At 38.9% G+C, this 26468-nt stretch overlaps 1 protein-coding gene across 1 annotated transcript in view; it reads left to right on the top strand.

The window, feature by feature from the left end:
- Positions 1–6721: 6721 nt before the first annotated feature.
- LOC103027963 (NACHT, LRR and PYD domains-containing protein 3) overlaps positions 6722–26468 on the top strand; it is a 37591-nt gene continuing 17844 nt past the window's right edge. The window contains exons 1-10 of the mRNA XM_049462815.1: positions 6722–6731; positions 8020–8191; positions 8329–8442; positions 8568–8681; positions 9084–9197; positions 9358–9471; positions 10877–10931; positions 12636–12825; positions 13721–15497; positions 17605–17778. Coding sequence (XP_049318772.1) covers positions 6722–6731; positions 8020–8191; positions 8329–8442; positions 8568–8681; positions 9084–9197; positions 9358–9471; positions 10877–10931; positions 12636–12825; positions 13721–15497; positions 17605–17778 — 2834 coding nt within the window. The remainder of the gene's footprint in view (positions 6732–8019; positions 8192–8328; positions 8443–8567; positions 8682–9083; positions 9198–9357; positions 9472–10876; positions 10932–12635; positions 12826–13720; positions 15498–17604; positions 17779–26468) is intronic.

Below are 26468 nucleotides of genomic sequence, written 5' to 3'. Positions count from 1 at the left end.
GAGCTGTATGTGTAAGTGTGTTAATATGTGTAAGTGTAGAGCTGTGCCTCAGGATCTGCTGAGTGAGGGGACTGGTGTCTTTACTCAACTCCTGGTACTGCAGAGCTTTATAATGGTAAGAGGAGGGGTCGCTGTGTTGTAAAATGTAAATGGCACAGAGGAAAATGTCCTTCTGTGAGCAGATTACAGTGTTTCTGATTTTAATCCAAATATGATATTTTCTTGTTTTTAGAATTTCTATACCTAGATGAAGATTTGATTTGTATCACATTATTATCCCCCCTGAGCATCTACCCTGTCATATTGTGCTCAGCTTCTGCGGGGGTACTGTAATTTCTCTTACACCATGCCTCCTGTAGAATAACAAGGTCAAGGTCTTTGATACAGTTTAGAAAGTCTCTGTTTAAACTTTTTAGGCTGATGAGTTCAAGCCTTGGATATTCCACATACATATTGATAGTGATGCCATTTTAGTTTTCCTTTCCAATTTTTTCTGTTAGACAAATAAACAAATAGACAAATGAACATTGAATTTGTAGATTATCTGTGTACATACGATAACTATACACCATTCATGCAAGTGCTTGATTATATTAAATCATGAACAATAAATGGGAATTTTTTTTTAACATTCTTCTTCTACTTTTTGTAGTTCCTACACAAGTCTGGTGCAGATGTACTGCAAATTATTTAACAGTGTTTCTGTTTAAGTGCACATAATTATAAATATGATGGGGGCTGATGTTGGAGTGGTGGGACAGGTGCACATTAGGGATCAGGGCACATACTCTTGAGATTTCAGCAATGACTTTCTGAATGGTGGCTGGATGAAAGTCCTTGCGAGGTAGGAGGGTGGAGACTATGACCTTGGCACTGGGGACGTTCTCTGCTGCTCTCTGTGCTACTCTACACACTAATCCAACAACTCTCTCCTACTCAGCTCTAATGTCGCTTGTGCCTGTATGAATGATGATGCAGGTGGGCTTGTCAAGGATATTGCCTGACAGGATTTGATGGGCGTCTCTTGTTCTTGGGCACCATATCTTTGTAGTTTTTCTTTTTGGGAAAAGTTTTTCTTCTTGTAAGAACTTTCCGTTTGAGTCAATAAGTATTGCTACTTCTGCATCTGTGTGTGATACAGAAGATCTGCTTGCTCTGTGGTCTCGGTTTGGGGTGGTATGAGTTTTGTCTTCCTGGTGATTTTGGGGCACAGTGGCAGTTTCTGGGATTGATTCAGTATGTTTTCTTTGTGTAATGGGCTGTGTCTGGGTGTCATCTGGCTTAGTGTGGTGAGGAGGAGTGTCTGAGGAGCTTTGGGTGAGCTGGGCATCTTCAGTATGGGTAGTATTCATGGGGGATGATTGGAATTTTTGCTATGCTTTTAGAGACGCCATGACTGTGTCTCTGAGGTGTATTTCCAGTCTGAGGCTTAATAATTCTTGGTTAAGCTCCAGTTTTAGGTCTGCAAACTCTTTCTGTGCACTCTCTCTCTTTCTTTCTCTCTCCTTCTTTCTCTCACACACGTGCATGCCCGCCTGTAAGCACACACACAAACGTTTTTCTTAAAAAAAAAAAAAAAATCAATATATACAGCTACACAAGTGTTTATGTCCTCCATTACAGCTATTTTAAAATAAATATCAGATCAGGACTCGCTATGACATGGCTTTCTAAACTTGCGTTTCATTTGTAAATCAAGGGAGCAGAGCCTGGCAGAAGAGCGGAGAGACAAACAGTCCAAGCTGCCTGACGTCTAGTGTGAGGTTTCCACAATCAGTGGAGATCCATGTCATCTGCTGGTGTTGGTTCACTGTGTTATATCAAGCCCAAATGTTCCAGCACGTAGTCTACCAGAAGATTTTAAAGCACATTATGCTTCCCTCTGACAACTTTTTTGGAGATGCTGATTTCATTTTCCAGCAGGACTTGGCACACTGCTCACACTGCCAAGTACCAATTGATGGCTGTAAGCCATAATCAACAATTAAAGAAATAAACGCTGTAATACACTGTGTAAATTACATCTATATATTCCACATTTTGAATGGAATTACTGAAATAAAGTAACTTTTCAATTATATTCTATTTTTTTAAGATGCACCTGTATATGCCTCAGTGGCAGTGTGTATGTACTGGGGTTTTTAGAGGTGTCTAACACTAGAGGGCGGTTTGGTGTGCCTGCTGGATCCGGTCAGTTTACTGAAGAAAGTGAAAGTGTTATATTCTGCGTCATTTGGTGAGGAGAGAAGAAGTCAGCGGGTTTCTAGATTTCACACGGTAAGTTCATTAACGGTTTAAACCTGATCCTGTAGATTACTGTGGTGTGAAACCTGTATGAAACATTATGAGTCGATTATTTACGCGAATTCATGGGCGGAATCATACAGTTCCCTATACTGTAAACATGGTTTACTTTTTGGAGGGTTTAGAGTTACATAACACGACAGAAACTACTCTCATTCACACCTCGTGCATGTTTTACATGAATATATGTAGAAAAACACTGTAAACGTGTGCATAGAGATTCTGGGAGTGGGGTTTTGGGACTGTGTTAATGTGAGAGTACCCAGATAGATTGGTCGGTTTTGGTTGAAGGACCAAAAAACAGCTATAAATCAGCGTTATTACTGGTTGAAGTTATAAACGTTGTTTAACGTTGATAACGCAACGTGAAATCAACGTTGTGATTGGTTCTCCTCGTTTAACCGCTACGTTACGGGGCACAGACACATTTCTCTCACAAAAGTGTTGTAAACTCACCAAGAGGGCGAACTGAAACACGCACAGTGAGTAGCTGCGCAGCGGGCGCGTCCAAAACCGCTGAGAAATAGTGCACTAAGTAGTGCATACAGAGCCTGTTAATGGAGAGCCTGCCTACTTGTAAGACACTTGAGTAAACGCAGCTTGTATTCATGTAAACCCACATATTTATATGCTGCTTGTCAACTGAATACTTACTAGTTTAAAGTTGTTACATAATCACAACAGCTGTCTTTAAACCTTAGACCGCATACAGTTCACCCCAAGGTCAAAGTACGTACGGAACGGAAGAGGAAAACTAAGGTGGTTGCGTAGTAGAATATAGTTTGATGATACTCCTTTCCTGTTGGAACTCCTTCCATATATGGCAGAGATTACGCCATCTGCGCTTAAAAAACGCCCGATAGCGCTGAACTATGTACACTGAAAGCTGTAGTGTTTATTATGGTCGTAAAACGGTAGTCTGTGTGCATAGCGGCACAGGAGGAAAAGGAAATTAGGCTTCCAGTACAGAGACTGAAAATGGAAAAGAAACAAGTTTTACAGCTCAATAAACACAACTAAACGAGGTGTAATCAACAAACATGTGAAGACAAAAATACAATATGTCTTTGTCTGTGTATAAAGCAATCTGAATTGCTGGAAATTCAGTCCTTCTCTTATTAAAATAAAATAATATATTAAACTAGGTATGAATTATCACACTACTGAACTGTTGAATAACACTTTCTGAAGTATTCATAATATAAGTTTCCCGTGATGTTACTCCTGTGATAAATTAGAGTAATGAGACGACACAATAATGTATATATTTGTGTATAACGTGTATATTTGGTTATGTGTAGAGCTGAAGTCCTAAAAACAACAAACGCGCAGGGGCATCAAATCAGACCACTGAAGTGTGGAAGAACACTTCATGCAGTATTTATGATATGACTGATATTTATGATATATCACTGTAGATATGTAAAGTAGTGGTAGGTATATTTAAACGTAGGGACAGTGTTAATTCCTGTATTTAGAGTCATTTAAAACAAGAAACTCAAAGAGTTATGAAATCAGACCATTAAAATCTTTAATTGGCGTTGGTGGAGCTGTGAGAGTTCACCTTAAATAACACATTGTTTTCAAAAATATTAATTAATACAAATCTGAAATCTCTGGCGTGCATTTGTATTCAGACCACTATACTCTGATAACCAAAAACAAACAAAAAAAAGTACTCTTTAATCCACTATCCAAAAATAGCACTATGACAGAACTTCACGGTGTGATTTGTTTTTGCTATATTGTGATTATCAATCCATAGCTTTATATGAAATAATAAAATAGCAGACAATGTTCTTGAGCCTGACCCCCCGACATATCCTGAGGAAAGTGTTGGGAAATCTCGGCCCGAGAATCTAAACTCTAATATGGCTCCCTCCTGGGCATTAATATTAACACTCAGGAGGGTGCCATATAAGAGTTTAGATGCTTGTAATGCACTTAAAAAAACAATTGTGGTCCGCAATGTGGGTAAATTGCAGAAGCCGTTTAATTACCCCCAACAACATGGACATTGCCTAAATGTTGTTTGAAGATGGTATGTAGGAAGCTACCAAAGCGTAAGACACCCCATTAAAAAAAAAGTATACTTAATTTTGCTGAAATAGGTCTGTAAATAAGTTATGTTATTTTGAAACCACAAATTTGTGTTGATTTACTCATTTTTTTGTAATTACAATTATATAAATTTGCATTTATTATATGCTATTTTCGCCACAATTTAATACAATTTAAGTATATTTGTGTGAGTTGTTCTACTAAAGATAAAAAAAAATGAAGATGTGATTAAATATAGATTTAACATCACATTTACTTTGAGGAGTGTATATAAATGGATAAAAACAAAAGCAAGATATCTCATTGCAAGCATTACTGTTCATTAAGTTCTTTTGCTTAAACAAAACTGAAGTAAACTTTAAAGTATAGTTTTAACACACAAAAAGGTTCAGGTTAAATTTGTATGTATTATGTTTTGCTATAGCAAATTTCACTGAAGTACAGTTTTATTGTGGAAATATAGGCTGCTAGAACACATTTAGTAAAAGTATGGTTTTATAAAAAAAAAGCTCAGTTTTATAAAACAATGTTAATACTTATCATTTTAAGTAAGTTAATCACCAGTACAAAATTAGCACAGCCAAATAAAGTGTACTTTTTCAAACTATAATGAAATACTAATTAAGTAGGTAAAATGTAAGGAGACCATAGATCAGGTACACTGATATTATATTTATTACTTATTATATTTAAATTTTATAATTTATTACAAGGGAATGTTTTAACAGTTACTCATGTACAATCTATGATGTTAGGCACTGGTACCAACAACAATCTGATTTAATTTTTAGCTGTTCGAAAAGTGTTTACTATTCACCAGAGGAGCTCTGATATGTGTGCCCAGTGACTAAACATGACCTAAAATCTAGAAACGTCCCTAAGGGATAGGTCAGGAGGCAGGAAATGCACACACAAAGAGAGAGGGAGAGGAAAGGAGAGAGAGAAAGAGAGAAAGAGATTCAGTAGAATAACATGTTATTTTATTTACTTATATACTAACTTATATAAACATAACCTACACCCAACTGGGGCTGTAGTTTATTTTTAAACTTGAGTGATTCATCAGTCTGAAAAGCCCTGTTAAAATCCAACTTCCTTATATGCTGTAAATGATCTCTTGACAGAGTGCAGCATCTCCATGAGTGTGTTCAGCTCCTTCAGAGAAACAGCTCAAAGATGGAGGTCACTGGAGTAACCCTTACATCAGAACATATGAAAAAAGTCCCTGTGATGTTGTAAAATGGTTCTACTCATGTGTAAATATAATATATTACCAGTCAAAAGTTTGGACACTTAAATTTATAATTAAAAGTATTTTCTTCCTTTTTATAGTTGTTTACATTGTACATTTACTATTACATTTAGTATTGAAGACATTAAAGCTATACAGGAACAATATACATGTTAAACTATAAAAGGTTTTATACTTTAGATTCTTCTAATTTCCACATTTCCTTTTGAAGACATTTTTGCATTTTCTCAGTGTCTTCATGAGGTAGAGTCACCTGGAATAGGTTTTTCAGGGTCTTGAAGGGGTTCCTGGAGGTGCTGAACAATAGTTGCTGCTTTTCCTTCATGCTGTAAAACTCCAGCTCATCCCGAATCACCCATCTCAGCTGGGTATAGGTCAGGGCATTGTGTGGGCAGAGTATTGCATTGTTTTACAGTATTGTAGCATTTGCTGATGCAAAAAATGTTTTTGTAGTGTTTCTTAACTTCCTTTTGTTGTGTCATATAATGAAATGTTGCAATTTCTTTTATCTTAGAGTTGTTTCACTTTTACATGCCACATTACCTTCCAGGTCCTAATCTGCCTTGTCTGTCTTCATATAAACCTAAAATCCTTTTCTGAAGTAATACTCTCTAAGGCTGTATTCACACAGCAGGTAAAAATTTTACAAAATTAAGTGTTTAATGTTTAAATGTACATTCTGTAGGAAAAGAAAGTCTGCTCTGCCCACCCCTCACCAGCCATGGCACTACATCGGGTTGCCAAGTTGGGCCAGGCTAAATCTACACAATTCAGTGAAAGACATGTTTAGTAACTTTTACCATGGCAAGAAAGTCATGCTTATGTGAACTTTATCCGTAGCTAGCTAAACTAGCCTCATGCACCGCTAGCTGCGTTAGCTTAAGCCAAGCCCTGAAAAATCCCACTGCTCCAAAAATACACACCCCAGTGCTGGAGTTACTACTTTACAGGTCCTAGTAAATTACTGCTTAGCTTAGCAAAGCCAGTTTAGACTGGTAGGAGAGACAGAAAAACATATCTATACCTGTATCTAGATTTATATTGACTGTATGTTACACAACAGACATATAAAAAAACAGCTAAATAGCTAGATAGTTGCTAGGGATGGCCATAAGTAGCGTTTACCATGAATCGTTTTGGACGTAACAAATCACTCAACATATAAACACACTGAGAGCTAAACTAAGTCACTATTTAGACTAACTATCTGGCGTATATTTTGGAGTACTCATCACTGCTGAGGTTTTAATCAGATGTGACACGGCTGCTCCTCCGTTGTGACTAATTGCAGTTCATGTTAGAATGTGTAGCGTGACTGCGTTTTCCAGCACATTCAGATCACTAGCTCATTTAGCTTACTTTGCTAACCGATCTATCTATTTTAGATATTCTTCCTTTTTATCACAGCTGCACTCAGATCACTGATCACTGACAGTCCCTAGTAAGCACATCTAGTGGTGGTGATGCATTTTCTGACTAAATTAGCTAGCCAGTTAGCTTACCTGCTCAGGAGAAAAGTAGCAGCTCTGTAGTAGCAGGTCTTGTAGTCTTTTTAAACTTAAGTCTTCCCCACCTTTCAAACTCACTGCCAGTATTCAACTCTAATTATATTCCATAAGTTCTATATTCTGTACGTTATATATTCCTTCTTTAGTCACTGAGCTTTTTTGAGACGTGCTGAGGCTTTTTAGGCTGTGTAGCAGCTATGGTTTAACTGAACCAGCCCTGATAGCTAGCTCCTTTGCTGCAGCACCGATCGCTGTAGTGTAGTGTAGTGTGGGTGCTGGCAACTTCGGGGTGGGGTAAGTGTTGGGAAACGAGCAGCAGGCGGAGACAGAGGACAAAACTGACACAAAACTCTGGGACGGAGTGAACACGTACTGTCTGAAGCTCTGCTGGCAAGAGCTGCCAGTGCTTTCACTCAACATTTTTCCTTAATATCTGATGATACATCCTGATCATTTTATCATTTACTACTGAAAATGCGTTACATATTGGTCCTTTAAGGTTCAGATGAACATTTATGGGCCCCATATCTGAAATTTGTCTGAACATTTTGTGCCCAAATGTTGGAATTAAAAATATCAAACTAAATGCTTTTTTTGCCATTCAGACTGCCATACAGATGACACATGTGAAACACATGATGTAATAGATTATATCAGGGCTACTTTTGCCTGCTGTGTGAATGTAACCTAACAGTCCCTCTGGTTGAAACGAAATAAACTTAGTAAAGGATGTTATTGCTGCATACATTACTTTCATCATAAGTCATCATGAAGGAGCAGTTTTCATGTTAAAGAAAGTAGCCCTCAGCAATGTGTTTTCAAACTTCAAATCCTTCAGCGGTAAAGGATAAAACTGCTGCTCTGAGAGTGAATGTTTTCAAATGTATTTGTGAGCTTTCTTAAAGATATGTTACATTTTATTGTGTAAATGCTGGAGTTTTACTGTTTTTACTTTTAACAGGAATAAAACAGCAGATTCTCTAGAGCCCAGCGTGTCTGTGGCGAGTGACCACTCCAGGAGGAATCCTCCAAACTTCAGCAGTGAAGAAGAAAACTCTGAGTTAGGGTACATTACTGCACAGAGTAAATTACTGTTCAGAGAGTGAATGTTTTCAACTGTGTTTTTGAGCTTTCTTTAAAGATATGTTACGTTTCATAGTGTAAACGCTGGAGTTTTTACTGTTTTTTTTTTACTGTTAACAGGACTAAAACAGAGGCAGCAGATTTTCTAGAGCCCAGTGATGTGTCTGTGGCGAGTGACCACTCCAGGAGGAATCCTCCAAACTTCAGCAGTGAAGAAGAAAACTCTGAGTTAGGGTACATTACTGCACAGAGTACAGTTCAGAGAGTGAATGTCTTTAACTGTGTTCCTGAGTTTTCCTATAGATATGTTAGATTTCATAGTGTAAAGCTGGAGTTTTTACTGTTTTCACTGTTAACAGGACTGAAACAGAGGCAGCAGTTTCTCTAGAGCCCAGTGATGTGTCTGTGGCGAGTGACCACTCCAGGAGGAATCCTCCAAACTTTAGCGGTGAAGCAGCGACTTCTGATACAACGTGAGTAAAGTATTCACTTTGAGTAAATGACTCTGATGGATTAATAAATACATAAAATCTATTATTATATATTCAATAATTAGTTTAAATTAAATAAGTTTAAAAAACCTTTACCTTTTTACTTCTAATGTTTATGTTTTATTGCACTCTAAATTGCACCCAGTAAAAGAGCTTAATTTTTTATTATTATTATTATTATTATTATTATTATTATTACTAAGGCCTACCTCAATAACTTATGAACAATTGGCCAATACAACTCTAAGTTATGGCTCATTACTGCATAGAGTAAACTACTATTCAGAGGGAGATGTTTTTCCACTGTGTTTTTGAGCTTTCTTAAAAGATATGTAAAATTGTATAGTGTAAAAGCTGGAGTTTTTACTGTTTTCACTGTTACAGGACTAAAACAGAGGCAGCAGTGTCTCTAGAGCCCAGTGATGTGTCTGTGGCGAGTGACCACTCCAGGAGGAATCCTCCAAACTTCAGCAGTGAAGCAGCGACTTCTGATCCAACGTTAGTAAAGTATTTACTTTGAGTAATTGACTCTGATAGATTAATAAAAACTGAAAATCTATCAATATATATTCAATAATTAGTTAAAATCAAATAAAATCTTATATGTTAAATTTCAAAGTGTAAAAGCTGGAGTTTTTACTGTTTTCCCTGTTAACAGGTCTGAAACAGAGGCAGCAGATTCTCTAGAGCCCAGTGATGTGTCTGTGGCGAGTGACCACTCCAGGAGGAATCCTCCAAACTTCAGCAGTGAAGCAGTGACTTCTGATCCAACGTGAGTAAAGTATTCACTTTGAGTAAATGACTCTGAAAATCTATCAATTTTCTCTAAATCAGTTGAAAATTTTAGTTCTCCTTTGCCTTGCTCTGTTTTTCTGCTGGATTTCTCATGTATGACCCTGTTTTGCCTGACTCAAGTAAGCTGAACCATTTGATTAATAAACTCTATGTAAAGTATCTGCGAATGTCTACCTCTTGTCTGTCACGCAAGTCAGGTGAGAGTTAGGGTGCTTTCACACCTGCCTTGTTTGGTCCGGACTTTCTGACTTTTCAGTTTCGTCCAAAGGACCAGATTTTGGTCCGACCAAGGGAGGTGGTCTCGGTCTGGATCTTCTGAACCATGGACCGGTTCGAACTTTCGGACCAATTACAGGAAGCTGAACAGGCGTTCCCCAGCAATGGCAGTAGAAGAAGAAAAATAACCATCTACTACTGACTGCAGCCTGCGGGAAGGCGGAGTTTGATGTCCAGCGCGTCCAGTCCCTCCCACTTTGTCCACGCCACACCTCATCAGTATCGCAAGCTTGTAGTGTATAAACAGTATTTAACCCGGACAACGCGGCACATTATATTTAAAGTCCGCTAACTGCCCTGTACATTGTTTACTTCCGTTCAGAGGCGGAGCTAAGACATGATGCAGACAAAGTGGGCTGGACTGGATGGCATGACGCTAAGAAAGTGGGCGGAGCTGAACGCACTGGACGTCCAACTCCGCCTTCCTGCAGGCTGCAGTCAGCACCCTCTCAAAATAACCAGAAAAGCAGGAAAAATGAGCCGTGGATACAGCTGCTTCAGGACAAGCACGTTCGTTTGGCGAAGTTGAACTAACCTAGAGTACTGTGCCTGAAGTTGCTGCTGCTGGTATAAAAACCACAATAGCAGCACTACTATAGAGACGAAATTAATCTGTTTATTCATTTTAATCTTATTCTGAAAAGGCTTCCCGCTGAATGAACCACCCGCTGAATTGTCAACACGCCAACGTCAGACGCATGTCCTTCTAAAACCAATCAGCGCAAGTTATGGAAAACGCATCGATGCGTAAGTGATGATGAAAGGATGTAGGAGTATCACACAAAGGTCTTTGGTGCGCACCTTAAACTGCAGTGTGAAAACAAAAATAAGCGGACCAAATATATACAATGTAGCAAACACATGAACCTTGATTCAGACCACGGTCCAGACTTTCAGGTGTGAAAGCACCCTAAGACACTCACCGATACTTTACATAAAGTTTATTAATCAAATAATTTTGCTTTTTTAAGTTACAAGGGACAAGCATTGTTAACATGTTATTGTTTTTTTGAAATATCACTCGTGTTTGTTAATGTTCTATTCAGATGTGAGATCAGTCAATTTTTTCATGTAGATCACAGTGTGAATTTTTTATTTGTCCACAGCATCCAGAAAAAGAAAAAAAATATTCCCACTAAAGATCTCAACCATGTGTTTAAGGTTAGTCCTAAACCATATATTTTTTTATAATTCTTTATTATTTTATTTCTAGGTTTAGATTTGTTAAAAATGTGCCAATTCTAATATAGTCATGTTTAGTTAATGTTGTATAATAACTTTAACAGTGTTAATATTAATACTTTATGATGCTGTTCAGTAACATACGTTATTTAAAACATTACAGTAAAAACATTCTACTCCATACATTTTGAGAGAGATTAGTGTGTTTAAGGAAATTCTTTCTAAATATTACAGCTTTAGTGTTAAATCTTTTCATGAAGGATTGCAAAATACTTAATAATACATTATTATTACATCATTATTTATATATTAGTTAATAGCATTAATAACTTAGTAATTGATTAAGTACTTAGAAATTAGTAACTGATTACACTGTTAATTAATGAGGTAGTCTATAGTTTATTCATTATCTTACCCATTTTGTAACTGTACATTGTTAATAAATGAATAACTATGGTAATTTGCTTAGAGAAGTAATATTATAACTAATGTATGTGTTAGTCCCATTAATTATCTTTTCATCACCTCATAATCAGCTGCATTATATTTATATTTAAATTATTTATTCTCTTGGGAAAATGGTATTCTAGAGGCTGTGCTAATGAAATTAAGAACTTTTTGTTAAATTTTTTATGCATTTCTATAACCTACTAACCGATAACTAACAAGACTAACAAATAAGCATTAGTAATTTATTCTGTTATTTTTTTATGTTTAGCTGTTACACAGATAATGAGCAAATATTTGCCGCCGGGCAAAAAAGTTACAATCTCTAATATTTAGTTGTACCTCCTTTAGCTTTGATTATGTCATACATTCACTGTGGCATTGTTTCACTAAGCTTCTGCAATGTCACAAGATTTATTTCTGTCCAGAGTTGAATTAATTTTTCACCAAGATCTTGTACTGATGACAGGGGATTTAGACCATGGCACAAAGTCTTCTCCAGCACATCCCAAAGATTCTTAATGGTGTTCAGGTCTAGACACTGAGGTGGTCACATCATGATGCCTCGTGCTCCATGGTCCAGTCTTTCACAACTTGACCCAATGGCATTGTAATCTTGGAATATGCCCGTGCCATCAGACATTAAAAAAAATCTTTGATGGAATAACCTGATCTATATTCAGCATATTCAGGTAGTCAGCTGACCTCATTCTTTCAGCACATACTGTTGCTGAACCAAGACCTGCAGACCGACTGCAGCATCAACCCCACATCACAGCACTGCCCAACAGGCTTGTGCAGTAGAACTAGGCATGATAGGTGGATTATTTCAGCTTCCTCTCTTCTTACCCTGATGCTCCATCACTCTGGAACAGGGGAAATCTGGACCCATTAGACCACATGACCTTCTTCCATTGCTCTAGAGTCCAATCTTTAAGCTTCCTAGCAATTTGAAGCAAAATAATATATTTTCCACAACCACAGGATGAGTCTTTTGGCCTGGTTGTTTAACAAATGAGAATTTACTCACTCTTAACTATATTGCTCAAGATGGTGTCCTTTTTTGGCTTGGCAGTGTATAAGCTAATGCTTTACTGACTACATACTCAATTAATAAGCAAGCAACAGCTAATGTCTAATGAAGAGTCAACTAATAAATAAATTATGTAGAAATAATAATTTTTATAATGAAATTATAATTTTGTTTGTGATTTTCTGACACTTGTTCTTAATCAGGAGCTGCAGAACAAAATTTTCTCTCTGGTGAAGAGTGAGCTGAATACATTCAAGAGGTTCCTTAGTCCAGATTGCCCAGAATACTCTGAAAGAGAGATGGAGTATGATTATAGACAGGGGGTTCTGGGGATCACACTACACATCCTGAGGGACATGGAGGAGACAGACCTTGCTAACACATTACGAAGCAGTAAGAGTTCTGGGTTATTAATGATCATGGTTACACATCCGAGTGCTAATTTATTTCGTATGTGAAGTGCTGATTAAAGGGAATACAAGTCAATACTTCATTGGATAATTATAGGATAATGTAATAGCTTTTGTCTTCAAACCTAACATTTAAAGATTGTATATTTATAACTCTAAGACCTCTACAGCTGGTACAAAAAAACAGCTTATTGCAATCTTTGTTTTTTTTTAATTACTAGCTCAAATTAGCAAAAGTTGGGATACTATGAAAAATGCTAATTTAAAAAAACATAGTGTTTCTTACATTTTCTTTGTCTTTAAATGCAGACAGTATTGACCAAAAATATTTGATTATGTGTCTGCTTAACTTCATTTAATTTAAAAATAACATTTATTTGTACATTTCAGGCCTGCAAAACATTCTACAAAAGTGTGAATGGTGTAATTTAGGGCTTAAAAATTTGGTAATAAATAAATAAAAATTGAGGATCATTTCAAATTATCCTTATGATTGTAATCATAATTTTGGTGCAAAAGCAGTATCCACAGAAAGTCTGTGATAAGCAAAGATAAGCCAAGGATTCTCAGTTTGTAACAAATGCATTATAAATAAAAATGTTTAAAACATGTTCCTCAAATAATGTATGTTAACAAATTGAATAAAGTTGTTCTGACAAAACATGAAATATATTGAGTTCATACTGTGTACAATAAAATAAAACTCAAAGTAAATGTAAGAAACTGTGCATTTGTTTGGATTAGCATTAGCATTTGGATAAGTATCACTATTGTCCTACATTTTTCTGATATCTTTATTCATAGAATTGTTCTACACAGGTGTCTTTAATGCATAACCACAGTTGATAACATGTGTTGTATCCCTCCTCTGTCACCAGAATTAGCCCCAGCTTGTCATCAAAACTTTAAATCCAAACTGAGGGATAAATGTAAGAGAATTAATGAAGGAATCTCAGGCCATGGACATTCAGCACTTCTGAATGAGATCTACACAGAGCTCTACATCACAGAGGAAGGGAGTGGAGAGGTCAAGCAAGAACATGAGGTCAAACAGATTGAAGCTGAATCCAGAAAAAGGACAACACAGGAGACACCAATCAAATGCAGTGACATCTTCAAACCATTACCTGACCAAAAACAGCCCATCAGAACTGTACTGACTAAAGGAGTTGCTGGAATTGGAAAAACCGTCTCTGTGCAGAAGTTAATTCTGAACTGGGCTGAAGAAAAAGAAAATCAGGATTTTTTGTTCATATTTCCACTCCCTTTTAGAGAATTGAATTTGATGAAGGAAAAGAGGATCAGTCTGGTGAATCTGCTTCAGCGCTTCTTTCCAGAAACACAAGATTTAAAACCAAGCCATTATAAATGCTACAAAATCATGTTTATCTTTGATGGTCTGGATGAGTGTCGACTGCCTTTAGACTTCCAGAAAAATGAGAACTTGGTGGATATAGAAGAGCAAACCTCAGTGGATGTTCTTTTGACAAACCTCATCAAGGGGAATCTGCTACCCTCTGCTCTGCTCTGGATCACCTCTCGACCAGCAGCAATGAGTCAGATTCCTTCTGAATATGTTGACCTGTTAACAGAAGTGCGAGGTTTCAGTGACAATCAGAAACAGGAGTACTTCAAGAAAAGGATCAGTGATCAGGTTATGGCCAACAAAATCATTACACACATCAAGTCTTCAAGAAGTCTTTACATTATGTGCCACATACCAGTCTTCTGTTGGATTGCAGCCACTGTTCTGGAGAGAATGCTAAGTGAAACAGAGAGTGAAGAAACCCCCAAGACACTGACGCAGATGTTTACACACTTCTTGATCTTTCAGATGAAAAACATGAGCCAGAAGTACAGTGGGACAAGAGACCTCGATCCTCATCAGACAAGAAAAACTATCTTAGCTCTGGGGAAACTTGCTTTCCAGCAGCTTGAAAAAGGAAACATAATCTTCTATGAAGAAGACCTAAGACTGTGTGGCATTGATATTAGAGAGGTATCAGTGTACTCAGGAGTGTGCACCCAGATCTTCAGAGAGGAGTATGAGCTGCACATGGGGAAGGTCTTCAGCTTTGTTCATCTGAGCATTCAGGAATTCTTTGCTGCCTTATACGTGTTTCTCAAAAGAAAAAATCTGAACCAGCAAGCCAGTAAACTCCGCAGGCTTTTCAGCAGGCCAACTATGTCTGACTTCCTTAACAGTGCAGTGGACAAGGCCTTACAGAGTGAGAGTGGACACCTGGACCTGTTCCTTTGTTTCCTTCTGGGTCTCTCGCTGGAGTCAAATCAGAATCTCCTACAAGATGTACTCAGACCGAGAGAAAGGAGCTCTCACAGCAATGAGAAAACTGTCAAATACATCAAGGAGAGGATTAACACGATTAGCTCTCCAGAGAAATCCATTAATCTGTTCCACTGTTTGAATGAACTGAAGGATCACTCTCTAGTGCAGGAAGTGCAGAAGTACCTGAGTGGAGGTGCTGATCATTGTCTCTATCGGGCCAGACTCTCTCATGGTCAGTGGTCAGCTCTGGTGTTTGTGTTGCTGAACTCAGAAGAAGACCTGGATGAGTTTTACCTCAGTAAATATGACCCATCAGAGGAGTGTCTTCTGAGACTATTGCCAGTAGTGAAAGCATCCAAAAAAGCTGTGTGAGTATTTTCATTCAGTCTTTAATTAACTGTTTATAATTAAAGTAATAGGTTAAGGCCAAACACCTCTGTAAAGACTTTTTCTATTTTGTCTGTGTGTCTCACTTCTAAAATCTCTTTATACAACGCCTTGACAAACTATTCATATAGTCAAATACATTAAATAAAAGCCCCCGATAATTCTCATGATTGAGTGCATATAAAATATGTGTATTAATTATAAGTGTATTACAGTAGTAATAAATAGGTTTCAGATCTGTAATGATTATTAAATCATGATTTAATCAGCTCATATTTTTATGGTGGATTAGTAATTATTAACACTGTACAGATCTTTCACCGTTACTATATTTTATTACAAATAATATAAAATATTTGTTTGAAATATTTGTGAAAATATCTCTTTTGTATGTAATATATGTAGTCATTCACTCTGTCTCTAGTGTCTATAGATTGTCGTATGATCCTTCAATATCTCAGTCTTACCTAACTGGTCACCTGTGATACATTAACTTTTTTCTCTAAATTAATTATTTAAAAAGAAACATCAGTAGTTAAGACTGTGATAAATCAACACAAAAAGCACATAATTGTGAAGTGTAACAATAATTATATATATATATATATATATTTAAAAATATATATATCAAATAAAAATCTGAAAAGTGTGATGTGCAAAGGTATTTAGCCCCACATATTAATACTTTATAGAGCCACCTTTCACTGCAATTACAGCTGCAAGTCTTTTGTGGTATATCTCTACCAGCTTTGCGCTTCTATATACTGAGACTTTTGCTCATTCTTCTTTACAAAAAAGCTCAAGTTCAGCCAAGTTGGACTGAGTGTCTGTGAACAGCAATTTTCACGTCTTGCCACAGAAGTTCAGTGGTATTTAGGTCAGAATTTTGACTGGGACTTTCTAACACATGAATATTATCTGATCTAACCCATTCCACTGTAGCCCTGGTTGTATATTTAGAGTCATTGTCTTGAATCTCCTTCCCAGTTTAAAGTGTTTTGCAGCCTCCACCAGGTTTTCTTCTTGCCCTGTATTTAGCCCCATCCATCTTTTCATCATCTCTGACCAACTTCTCTGTCCCTGCTGAAGAAAAGCATCCCCACAGCATGATGCTGCCACCACCATGTTTTGCTTTGAGGATGGTGTGTTCACAATGATGAGCAGTGTTACTTTTCTGCCACACAAAGCACTTTGTATTTATACCATAAAGTTCAACTTTGGTCTCATCTGACCACAGAACTTTCTACCATGTTTGCTGTACAAACAGCACTTCTTATGTCTTTCTTTCAACAGTGGCTTTTTTCTTGCCACTCTTCTAAAAAGGCCAGATTTGTGAAGTTCACAACTTATAGTTGTTCTGTCAACAGATTCTCCCACCTGAGCTGTGGGTTTCTGCAGCTCCTCCAGAGTGACCATGGGCCTCTTGGTTGCTTCTCTGACTAGTGCTCTCCTTGCTTGATCTGTTAGTTTGGGTGAACGGCCATGTCTTGGTAGGTTTGCAGGTGTAGAATACTTTTTCTATTTTTTGGATGATGGATTGAACAGTGCTCTTTGGGATGCTAAAAGCTTGGGATATGTTTTTATAACCTAACCCTGCTTTAAACTTCTCCACATCTTTATCCCTGACCTGTCTGGTGAGGTCCTTGGTCTTCATGATGCTGTTTTACTAGTGTTTTCTTACAAACAACTGAGGTCGATACAGAACAGCTGTATTGATACTGAGACTAAATTACACAAAACTGGACTCTAATAACCTATTTAGTGTCGTCTGACGGCAATTGACTGCATTTGTAGGAGTAAAGGGGCTGAATACTTTTGCACATCACACTTTTCAGATTTTTAATTTATATATGTTTTTAAAACAATGTATAATTTTCAATTCACTTCACATTATGTGCTACTTTGTGTTGGTGTATCATTTAAAATCTCACAAAATAAAAGTTTGTGGTTTTAAGGTAAACAAATGTGAAAAAGTTCAAGGGGTATAAATACTTTTGTACCACTGTATATACTAACGGTTTAATTTTGTTTAAATCAAATATTTCTTATTGTGTTTACTGTCTGTTGGGTCTATTCTTCATTTTTTAGACTCGCTTCTTGTAATCTTGGAGAAAAGACTTGTGAAAATCTGGGATCCGTTTTTAACTTGGAAAACTGCTCCCTGAAGGAGCTGGACCTGAGTAACAATGACCTGCAGGATTCCGGAGTGGAGCTTCTCTGTGCTGGACTGAAGAGTTCACACTGTAAACTGCAGATACTCAGGTCAGTGTTTCTGTTTAAAAATATAAGGCTCATATTCAGCATGTTAGCAATACAATTGCTTCATTAACTGACCACAGAGTTTTTATTTTCTATTGCTAGAGCAGAATTAACATGTTGTTGACAGGATTGTTATTCAAACATGCTTAACCATTTAATGATATTTTACTAAATACATGTACAGGCCTAGGGTTAAAACAGAATAAAGGGCACAAGGAGGCCAGGGTTAACTCAGTCTTATCTTTATCTTTTTAACCCTTTGATGCACAACATGGGTTAAAAGTGACCTGGCTGAGTTTTCATTTTCTTATATCTTTTCAATAAATTAATTTAATAATTTAGTTACTTAATGTATTCCTCGATTAACTTGTTGTTGATCATCCATCCTTATTTTATTTTTTTATTTCTTACTTTTTGAATAAAAACCCTTTTTGTATTACTACCCTCTAATGCACAACATGAGTCAAAAATGACCCGCTTTCATTTTTTATGTTACTTCATGTACTTTATGTGTTTTTAAGATATATTTTTGGAATAAATTAAATATTTATTGTTTTCTATTCCAATATTCTATACTCCAATATGGAGTAAAATTGTTGTTTCGTTTAGCACAAACCTTACTTTATGAAGAAGCACAGCTTTTTTGTGACTACATCAAGCACAGCTCACAAATCTAAATAACAATTTAAATGTTCTAACACAAAAGATTTGATGGCAGTAGTGAAAGATAACTGTACATATTTGATTAGGTTTAGGTTACCTTAAGAGTGAGTATATTTACTTTTAGAAAATTATAACTAGCTGTTGACATATTTTATCATATAATATTATTTACCTATTATAAGTTAAACTATTGTAGTTAGCTAACTACTGTAGTTGGCTTAGCTAACTAGTACGAAGGTAGTCTATTTAGCAATATTGTTAAATTAGCTGCAAGGCATTTTTGTAATAACAGTATTCTTAGTGATTTGACAAAAAGTATCAGTTTAAAACATTCAGTAGAAACTAAAAACTAAAAGTAACTTACCAAGCCTCTCACTTTTATACACAGATTGTGCATAAAATAATAATAATAATAATAATAATAATAATAATAATAATAATAATAATAATAAAGTAATATAATGTAATGTAATGTAACAAAGAATTTACCAGTACAAGCTTACAATTATACAAAATGAAGCTTTATAGAAGTCATTTGTCAGGGTGGGGTACAGAATACAGACACTCGCGGAACCAGTTAAGGATTTTATTAAAAACCCACAGGGTACAGAGAATGAGATTAGCAATGCAAACAAAACACCAGTAAAGGTATACCTGGGAGCGAAGAGCTTAACAGGATAGTGAGGCAGTCCAGTGGTCATACACGAAGTAAGCAGTATCAGAGGCAATCCAAAAACAGAAACGATAAACAGTCCAATGGTCATATACAAGGCAGGCAGTATCAAAGGTGATCTGAAAAACATAAACGATAAACAGTCCAGGGTAAAACAAGAAAAAATCCACAACGAAGGCAAAGGCAAAAATCGGTAGTCAAAAACAAAAGGCAAGGTCATACACAGAAAATAATCACAGAAATAACGCTTTGTAATGTCGGACGAAACCAATACGCGGCGCAGGTGAGCGTCTGAGCAGTACTTTTATACTGGTGCTAATACTCAGGGCTTCCTGGCCGGGGCAGCTGAGGTGTCACGTGATCAGCAGTGTGTGTGTTGTCAGCGGGTGGTGCATTCTGGGTATTGTAGTTGTTAGGCTGACAACCTCCGTTGGAGACCAGTGTGGAAGGACAGGAAGTGCCTACAGCACCAGACGTGACAGTACCCTCCCCCGAAGGAGTCGGACGGGAACGAGGACAACCACGACGACGTCCACCCGACGAGCAGGGAGTACCGGCGGGAGGAACAGGAGTCGCCACAGAGGTACCGGACAGGCGGGGGCTGTGAGACCGGGAACCCCGACGCACCGGAACCGACGAGGAAAGTGAGCGCTTGGGACGCCCACGGGGTCTGGGAGCAGGCTTGCCTGGGAAACGGGCATGAAACTCAGCCAGAAGAGCAGGGTCCAGCACGTCACCGGCAGCAACCCAGCAACGCTCCTCGGGGCCGTAGCCCTCCCAGTCGATCAGATACTGGAGTACACCACCGCGCCTGCGAGAATCCAGTACCTTTCTCACCGCATAAGTAGACGAGGCCTCCCCCTCCACTGCCGCGGATGGAACGTCATCTGGAGTACCCTCAGCGAGCGGACCTGGGACAAGAGCCTTGAGAAGAGACACATGGAATGAGTTGTGTATACGGTATTGAGCAGGCAGCTCAATTTTATAGGTAACCTCGTTAACCTGGGACAACACCTTAAAGGGACCAATGTATTTAGGTACCAGCCTCCTGCATTCTCCCTCAAACCTCAAGTCCCGTGTAGACAACCAAACCCGATCCCCGGGTTGGTATTGGGGGGTACTGCCTCGGTGTCTGTCAGACCTTTCCTTGTAGCGGTGTAACGCATCCGAGACCTGCTGATGAGTTTCCTCCCACACCTGCTCACTCCGTTTCATCCAGTCGTCTACTGCCGGAACCTCAGTAGCCACGGCTGTCCACGGAGCTAACGGAGGTTGGAACCCCAGAATGCACTGGAAGGGCGTAAGACCAGAGGTAGAGTTAGTGAGAGAGTTTTGTGCAATTTCTGCCCATATAAGAAACTGAGACCAGTCGGAGGGATGTTTGTGACAGTAAAGTCTGAGGAATTTACCAAGCTCCTGATTGACACGCTCACACTGCCCATTGCTAGTGGGATGAAACCCTGAAGTCAGACTCACATGAACCCCTAAATGCTCAAAGAAGGTTTTCCATACTCTAGACGTGAACTGAGGGCCTCTATCCGAAAGGATATCTTCAGGGATACCAAAGTGTCTAAAAATGTGAGAGTAGATGGCCTGAGCTGTCTGAAAAGCTGTAGGTAGTGCAGGGAAAGGAATAAACTTAACCCCCCTAGAAAACCTGTCTACAACCGTGAGAACGGTAGTGTACCCCTCGGACTCAGGTAAGTCCGTGACAAAGCCTACCGCGATATGAGACCAGGGTCGCTCTGGAACGGGTAGAGGAACTAGCTTACCGGCTGGAAGGGTTTTAGGCGTTTTGCACTGAGCACATACCGAGCAAGAGACTACAAAAGTGTGTACGTCAGCTCGCATGGTCTCCCACCAATAACGAGCTGAAATTAACTGTAAAGTGCGCGTGACACCCGGATGACCTGACGTGAGGGAAGAGTGAGCCCAGCTAATGAGACGATCACGATATTGCAAGGGAACGAAAGTTTTCTGAGGTGGACAACCCTCAGGAATGGGTGATTGTTCAGCAGCCTGCTGAATAAGATCATCCAATTCCCAGCGAATAGCTGCTATTTTAACGTCTGGGGTAGAATGCGCTCACACTCAGAGGACTGAGATGCGCTGTCAGGAGTGCAGAAGATTCATGACAGCGCATCCGCCTTGGTGTTACGGTTACCAGGTCGGAACGAAATAGAAAAATCAAACCTGGAGAAAAACAGTGACCAGCGTGCTTGGCGAGGGTTGAGGCGTTTAGCATTACGTAAGTACTCCAGGTTCTTATGATCCGTGAGAACAGTGAACGGATGAGCGGACCCCTCCAGCCAGTGACGCCACTCCTCGAGAGCTAGTTTTACAGCTAACAGTTCCCTATCCCCTATGCCATAATTGCGTTCTGCAGGAGACATCTTTCTAGAAAAGAAAGCTATGGGATGAAGTTTAGGTGGAGAGCCACTATGCTGTGATAACACGGCCCCCACCACAGAATCAGAAGCGTCAACCTCGACCACAAATGGCAAATCGGGTTTGGGGTGAGCGAGTATGGGAGCTGAAACAAACGCGGACTTAAGTCTAGCAAAAGCAGCCTCTGCTGCGGGTGACCAATTAAGTACCTTGGTGGCTCCCTTAGTTAATGCCGTAAGCGGAGCGGCAATACTGCTAAAGTTGCGTATGAACCTCCTATAAAAATTAGCAAAACACAAAAAACGTTGGAGGTCTTTAATGGACTGAGGAACGGGCCAATTGGTGACTGCGGAAACTTTAGTGTCGTCCATGAGGACACCCTGGGGACTAATGACATAGCCGAGAAATGTGACCCGTTGGAGATGGAACTCACACTTCTCGGCTTTAGCATACAAATTGTTGTCTAGCAAACGTCTAAGTACGGAGCGGACATGACGAACGTGGGATTCTAAATCCGGTGAATAAATCAGAATGTCATCTATAAAAAGGACTAAATGCTTGTTTATCATGTCGCGAAAAATGTCGTTCATGAATGACTGGAAGACTGCCGGTGCGTTAGCTAGACCAAAACTCATTACCAAGTACTCATAGTGCCCATTGGTGGTAGTAAAGGCAGTCTTCCATTCATCCCCCTCACGGATGCGAATGAGATTATAGGCACTGCGTAAGTCGAGCTTGGTGAAATACTTAGCCTCACGTAATTGTTCGAGAGCACTAGGGATGAGAGGGAGCGGGTAAGCGAACTTCTTGGTGATATCATTTAAACCACAGTAATCAATACAAGGACGGAGACCACCATCTTTCTTTTTAACAAAAAAGAAGCCCGAACCTACAGGAGACTTAGATGGGCGAATGAAACCCTGCGCAAGAGCCTCCTCTACATAAGTAGCCATAGCCTTCTTTTCGTCAAGAGTGAGGGGATATATTCTAGCCTTAGGAAGAGTGGCACCTTCAATAAGATCTATGGCACAGTCATAGGGGCGATGTGGTGGCAGCTTAGTAGCATTAGCTTTGCTAAATACTTCCAGATAATCGGAATACTCAGAGGGAACTACGGGAGAATCTACGGCTTTGGGGCTTTCAATAGAGGTGGACTGTAAGGCTATATCAGAATGGGCTAAACAATGTTCAAAACAGAAATCAGACCAAACCGTAATGTCCCCCTCAGGCCAGGAAATCAGTGGGTTGTGCGTCTTGAGCCAAGGCATGCCCAAAATCAATGGGTGTTCCGTGCTGGGAAGCACGAACAGAGACAGTTCCTCGTGGTGGAGAGCGCTGGCTTGGAGAGAGAGTGGTACAGTCTGGAGAGTGACAGGTCTGGAGCGCACCAATTTCCCATCAACGGTGTGGATAGAGATGGGGCGACGGAGCTCCTTCGTGGGGATGTTGTGCTCTTTCACCAACTCCAGGCTTATGAAGTTTCCCTCCGATCCGGAATCAATGAGTGCTGCGACAGGAAAAGAACCAGTAGGTGAACTTAAAATCATAGGCAGAGAGAAACTCTTAGAATCACGACAAGGAGTCAAGTTACGTACCACGTTGGCGCGTGGAACCCTTTCCACGCGCTTTCCCGTCGCAGGAGACCTCATGGATCGGGTCAGGAAACCACACTCAGCTTTGCGATGACCCTTCTCTCCACAGTAGAGACATAGCTGGAAACGAATACGGCGTTGGCGTTCGGCAGCAGACAGTCTGGACCTCTGGATATCCATGGGTTCAGGTGTGGACTCCGGAGTAGATGTACACCCACTGAAACCGCTGGCAGAGACGTGTGGATGAGGTACAGAAGCGACGTGAGTGTTGGACTTGGGACGACGAGATAGCAGCTGATCCAGGCGAATAGAGAGAGCAATGAGTTGGTTAAGAGTGAGTGCTTCATCTCGGCATGCTAACTCTCTTAAAACATCCGGGTTGAGTCCGTTTTTAAACACCGAGAGAAGTGCTGCGTCATTCCATCCACTGCCAGCAGCTAGCGTCCGAAACTCCAGAGCATACGTAGCGACTGGCTTGTGACCTTGCTTCAGAGCAAGCAGTAACTCTCCATTAGATTGACCGTAACGCGAGTGATCAAAAACAGAGCGGAAAGTGTCCAAAAAATCCGTGTAGCTAGCCACCGAAATGCTATCCCACACAGCAGTAGCCCACTCGAGTGCTTTCCCGGAGAGACGAGAGATAATAAAGCCTATCTTGGCTTTATCAGTAGTCTCTGGAGAGTTACTGAAGTACACAGAGCACTGTAAAATAAAACCGCTGCACTTCACCGGATCACCGTCATATAACTCCGGTTTGCACACAAAAAATCCGGAGGAAGAAGCGCTGGGGTTATGAGGCCTGGTGTTAGCCATGGAGCTAGGGTTAGCAGCAGAGCTAGCGTTAGCCGAAGCTAATCCCTGTAGGTGCTTGAGGATGTTAGTCAGCTGGTGTTGCTGATTAGCTTGCTGGCTAGCTAGCTCTGTAACAGCGTGAGTCACACCAACGAGGGTTTGTTGGTGCTGACCGAGCAGTTGTCCCTGGCTAATCAACCCTGTTTTCAACTGGTCAGAGATCGCTGTCTGTTCACGTGAGGCCGCGTATTCTGTCATGGTGGGGTACAGAATACAGACACTCGCGGAACCAGTTAAGGATTTTATTAAAAACCCACAGGGTACAGAGAATGAGATTAGCAATGCAAACAAAACACCAGTAAAGGTATACCTGGGAGCGAAGAGCTTAACAGGATAGTGAGGCAGTCCAGTGGTCATACACGAAGTAAGCAGTATCAGAGGCAATCCAAAAACAGAAACGATAAACAGTCCAATGGTCATATACGAGGCAGGCAGTATCAAAGGTGATCCGAAAAACATAAACGATAAACAGTCCAGGGTAAAACACGAAAAAATCCACAACGATGGCAAAGGCAAAAATCGGTAGTCAAAAACAAAAGGCAAGGTCATACACAGAAAATAATCACAGAAATAACGCTTTGTAATGTCGGAAGAAACCTAGGCAATACGCGGCGCAGGTGAGCGTCTGAGCAGTACTTTTATACTGGTGGTAATACTCAGGGCTTCCTAGCCGGGGCAGGTGAGGTGTCACGTGATCAGCAGTGTGTGTGTTGTCAGCGAGTGGTGCATTCTGGGTATTGTAGTTGTTAGGCTGACAACCTCCGTTGGAGACCAGTGTGGAAGGACAGGAAGTGCCTACAGCACCAGACGTGACATCATTATATTCAATAATAAAATAATATTCTTTCAAAAAATAGAACAAAGAAAAAACTTTGAATTAAATAACATAGGAAATGAATGTGGGTAATTTTTGAGGGGGTGTGCATATGTTGTGTATCAAATGCTTAAACATATTTAACTTCATTTTAACAATTCTGACAATTAGAGGTAATATAAATAAACAAATAAAATAGAAGAAAATATATTAAAAACATGATAAAAAAAAATAGAAACAATTTTCTTATGAGGGAAACTTAGAAATCCCCAGCCCCTAATAACAGTCACATGACTGAGTGCTGTCTGGATAATTTGTGCTGTTATTTAACAAAAGTTTATTACAGTAGGTTTAAATACATTCTACAGACCTGTAATAATTCATTAATTATTTTACACAAACCTTAGTTTTAACTAAAAGTGTAAACTTTTAGGTTGTAATAGCAATATTTTTTCTACACAGATATTTCAACTTTTCTCTTCGATATGTCATAACAAATCATATAAAATGTTTGTTAGAAATTATCTCTTTTGTATGTATTGATATGTAATTACTCTTTCTGACCTCATAACATTTTTCGGTCCCACTTTATAATAAGTGTCCCTAAGTACTATGTAGTTACATGGTAACAATCCATGTAACTACAGTGTAACTACTGATGAAGTACACATTGTTACAGATTAACTACAGAGGTACAGGTTATGTAATTACACATGTGTATTAAGGTTAATTTTGACTTGTGTAAGTACACATGTGTACCAGGGGGAGTGTACTTACACAAGTAATAGAGCACGTGTACTTACACTTGTGTAACAATGTGTGTGTACTTACACATGTGTAATAGTGTGTGTGATAAGTTGAGTGTAAACTTATCCAACAGATATTGTCTGATATGTAATTAAGGCTGATTGAGTGTTTTGAAAACTAAAATAATTTTGGGAAGAAAAGGATGTCAGCATATCGTCCCCTCAGGGGGAAAGTACTCATTGATATCCAGCACATTACCTTACTTTGTTAGCTCACCTAAAGACTCCACTTATGTTCATTCAGAACAAAAACCTACAGGTTTCCATCTTATAAATCAAATCATTAAACACTCCTTCTTTTAATATTTAATGTAATGTTTAACTATACTTAAAATGTAATATAATTAAAATGTTTCTAACCTTTATCTAGTTTTAATGGTATGATTATGTTGCCATCACATTATCAGGGATCAACCCCTCTATAACCTTGCAGATCTATAACAGCAAGTTTCAGCAAACTGAATTGTAAAGATAAAACTCCTAAATATCCTATTTATTACACTATCCCAAAAGCAGTACTCTGATTAACAACCTGTAATTTACCAGTACTTACATAATAACTACACAGGAACATTTTAAAGTGTAACATTAAAATGCTATATAATAAATATTTTTAACTTTGGTTCATGTATATCATATTTAACAGCAATGTACATACACAGTACTTACACAATAACTACACAGGAACATTTTAAATTGTAACATTAAAATCCTATATAATAAATATGTTTAACTTTGGTACACATATTTCATATGTAACAACAATGTACTTACACAGTACTTACACAATAACTACACAGGAACTGTCCACTTATTTTAAAGTGTAACATTTAATGTACTTACTGTGGGATATATATGTTTAACTTTGGTACACATATTTCATATGTAACAGCAATGTACTTACA

Source organism: Astyanax mexicanus, chromosome 1 (genome assembly GCF_023375975.1).
Source record: "Astyanax mexicanus isolate ESR-SI-001 chromosome 1, AstMex3_surface, whole genome shotgun sequence".
Classification (NCBI taxonomy): Eukaryota; Metazoa; Chordata; class Actinopteri; order Characiformes; family Acestrorhamphidae; genus Astyanax; species Astyanax mexicanus.
Note: the sequence above shows the minus strand (reverse complement) of the source record. Positions and strands in the feature narration are given on the sequence as shown.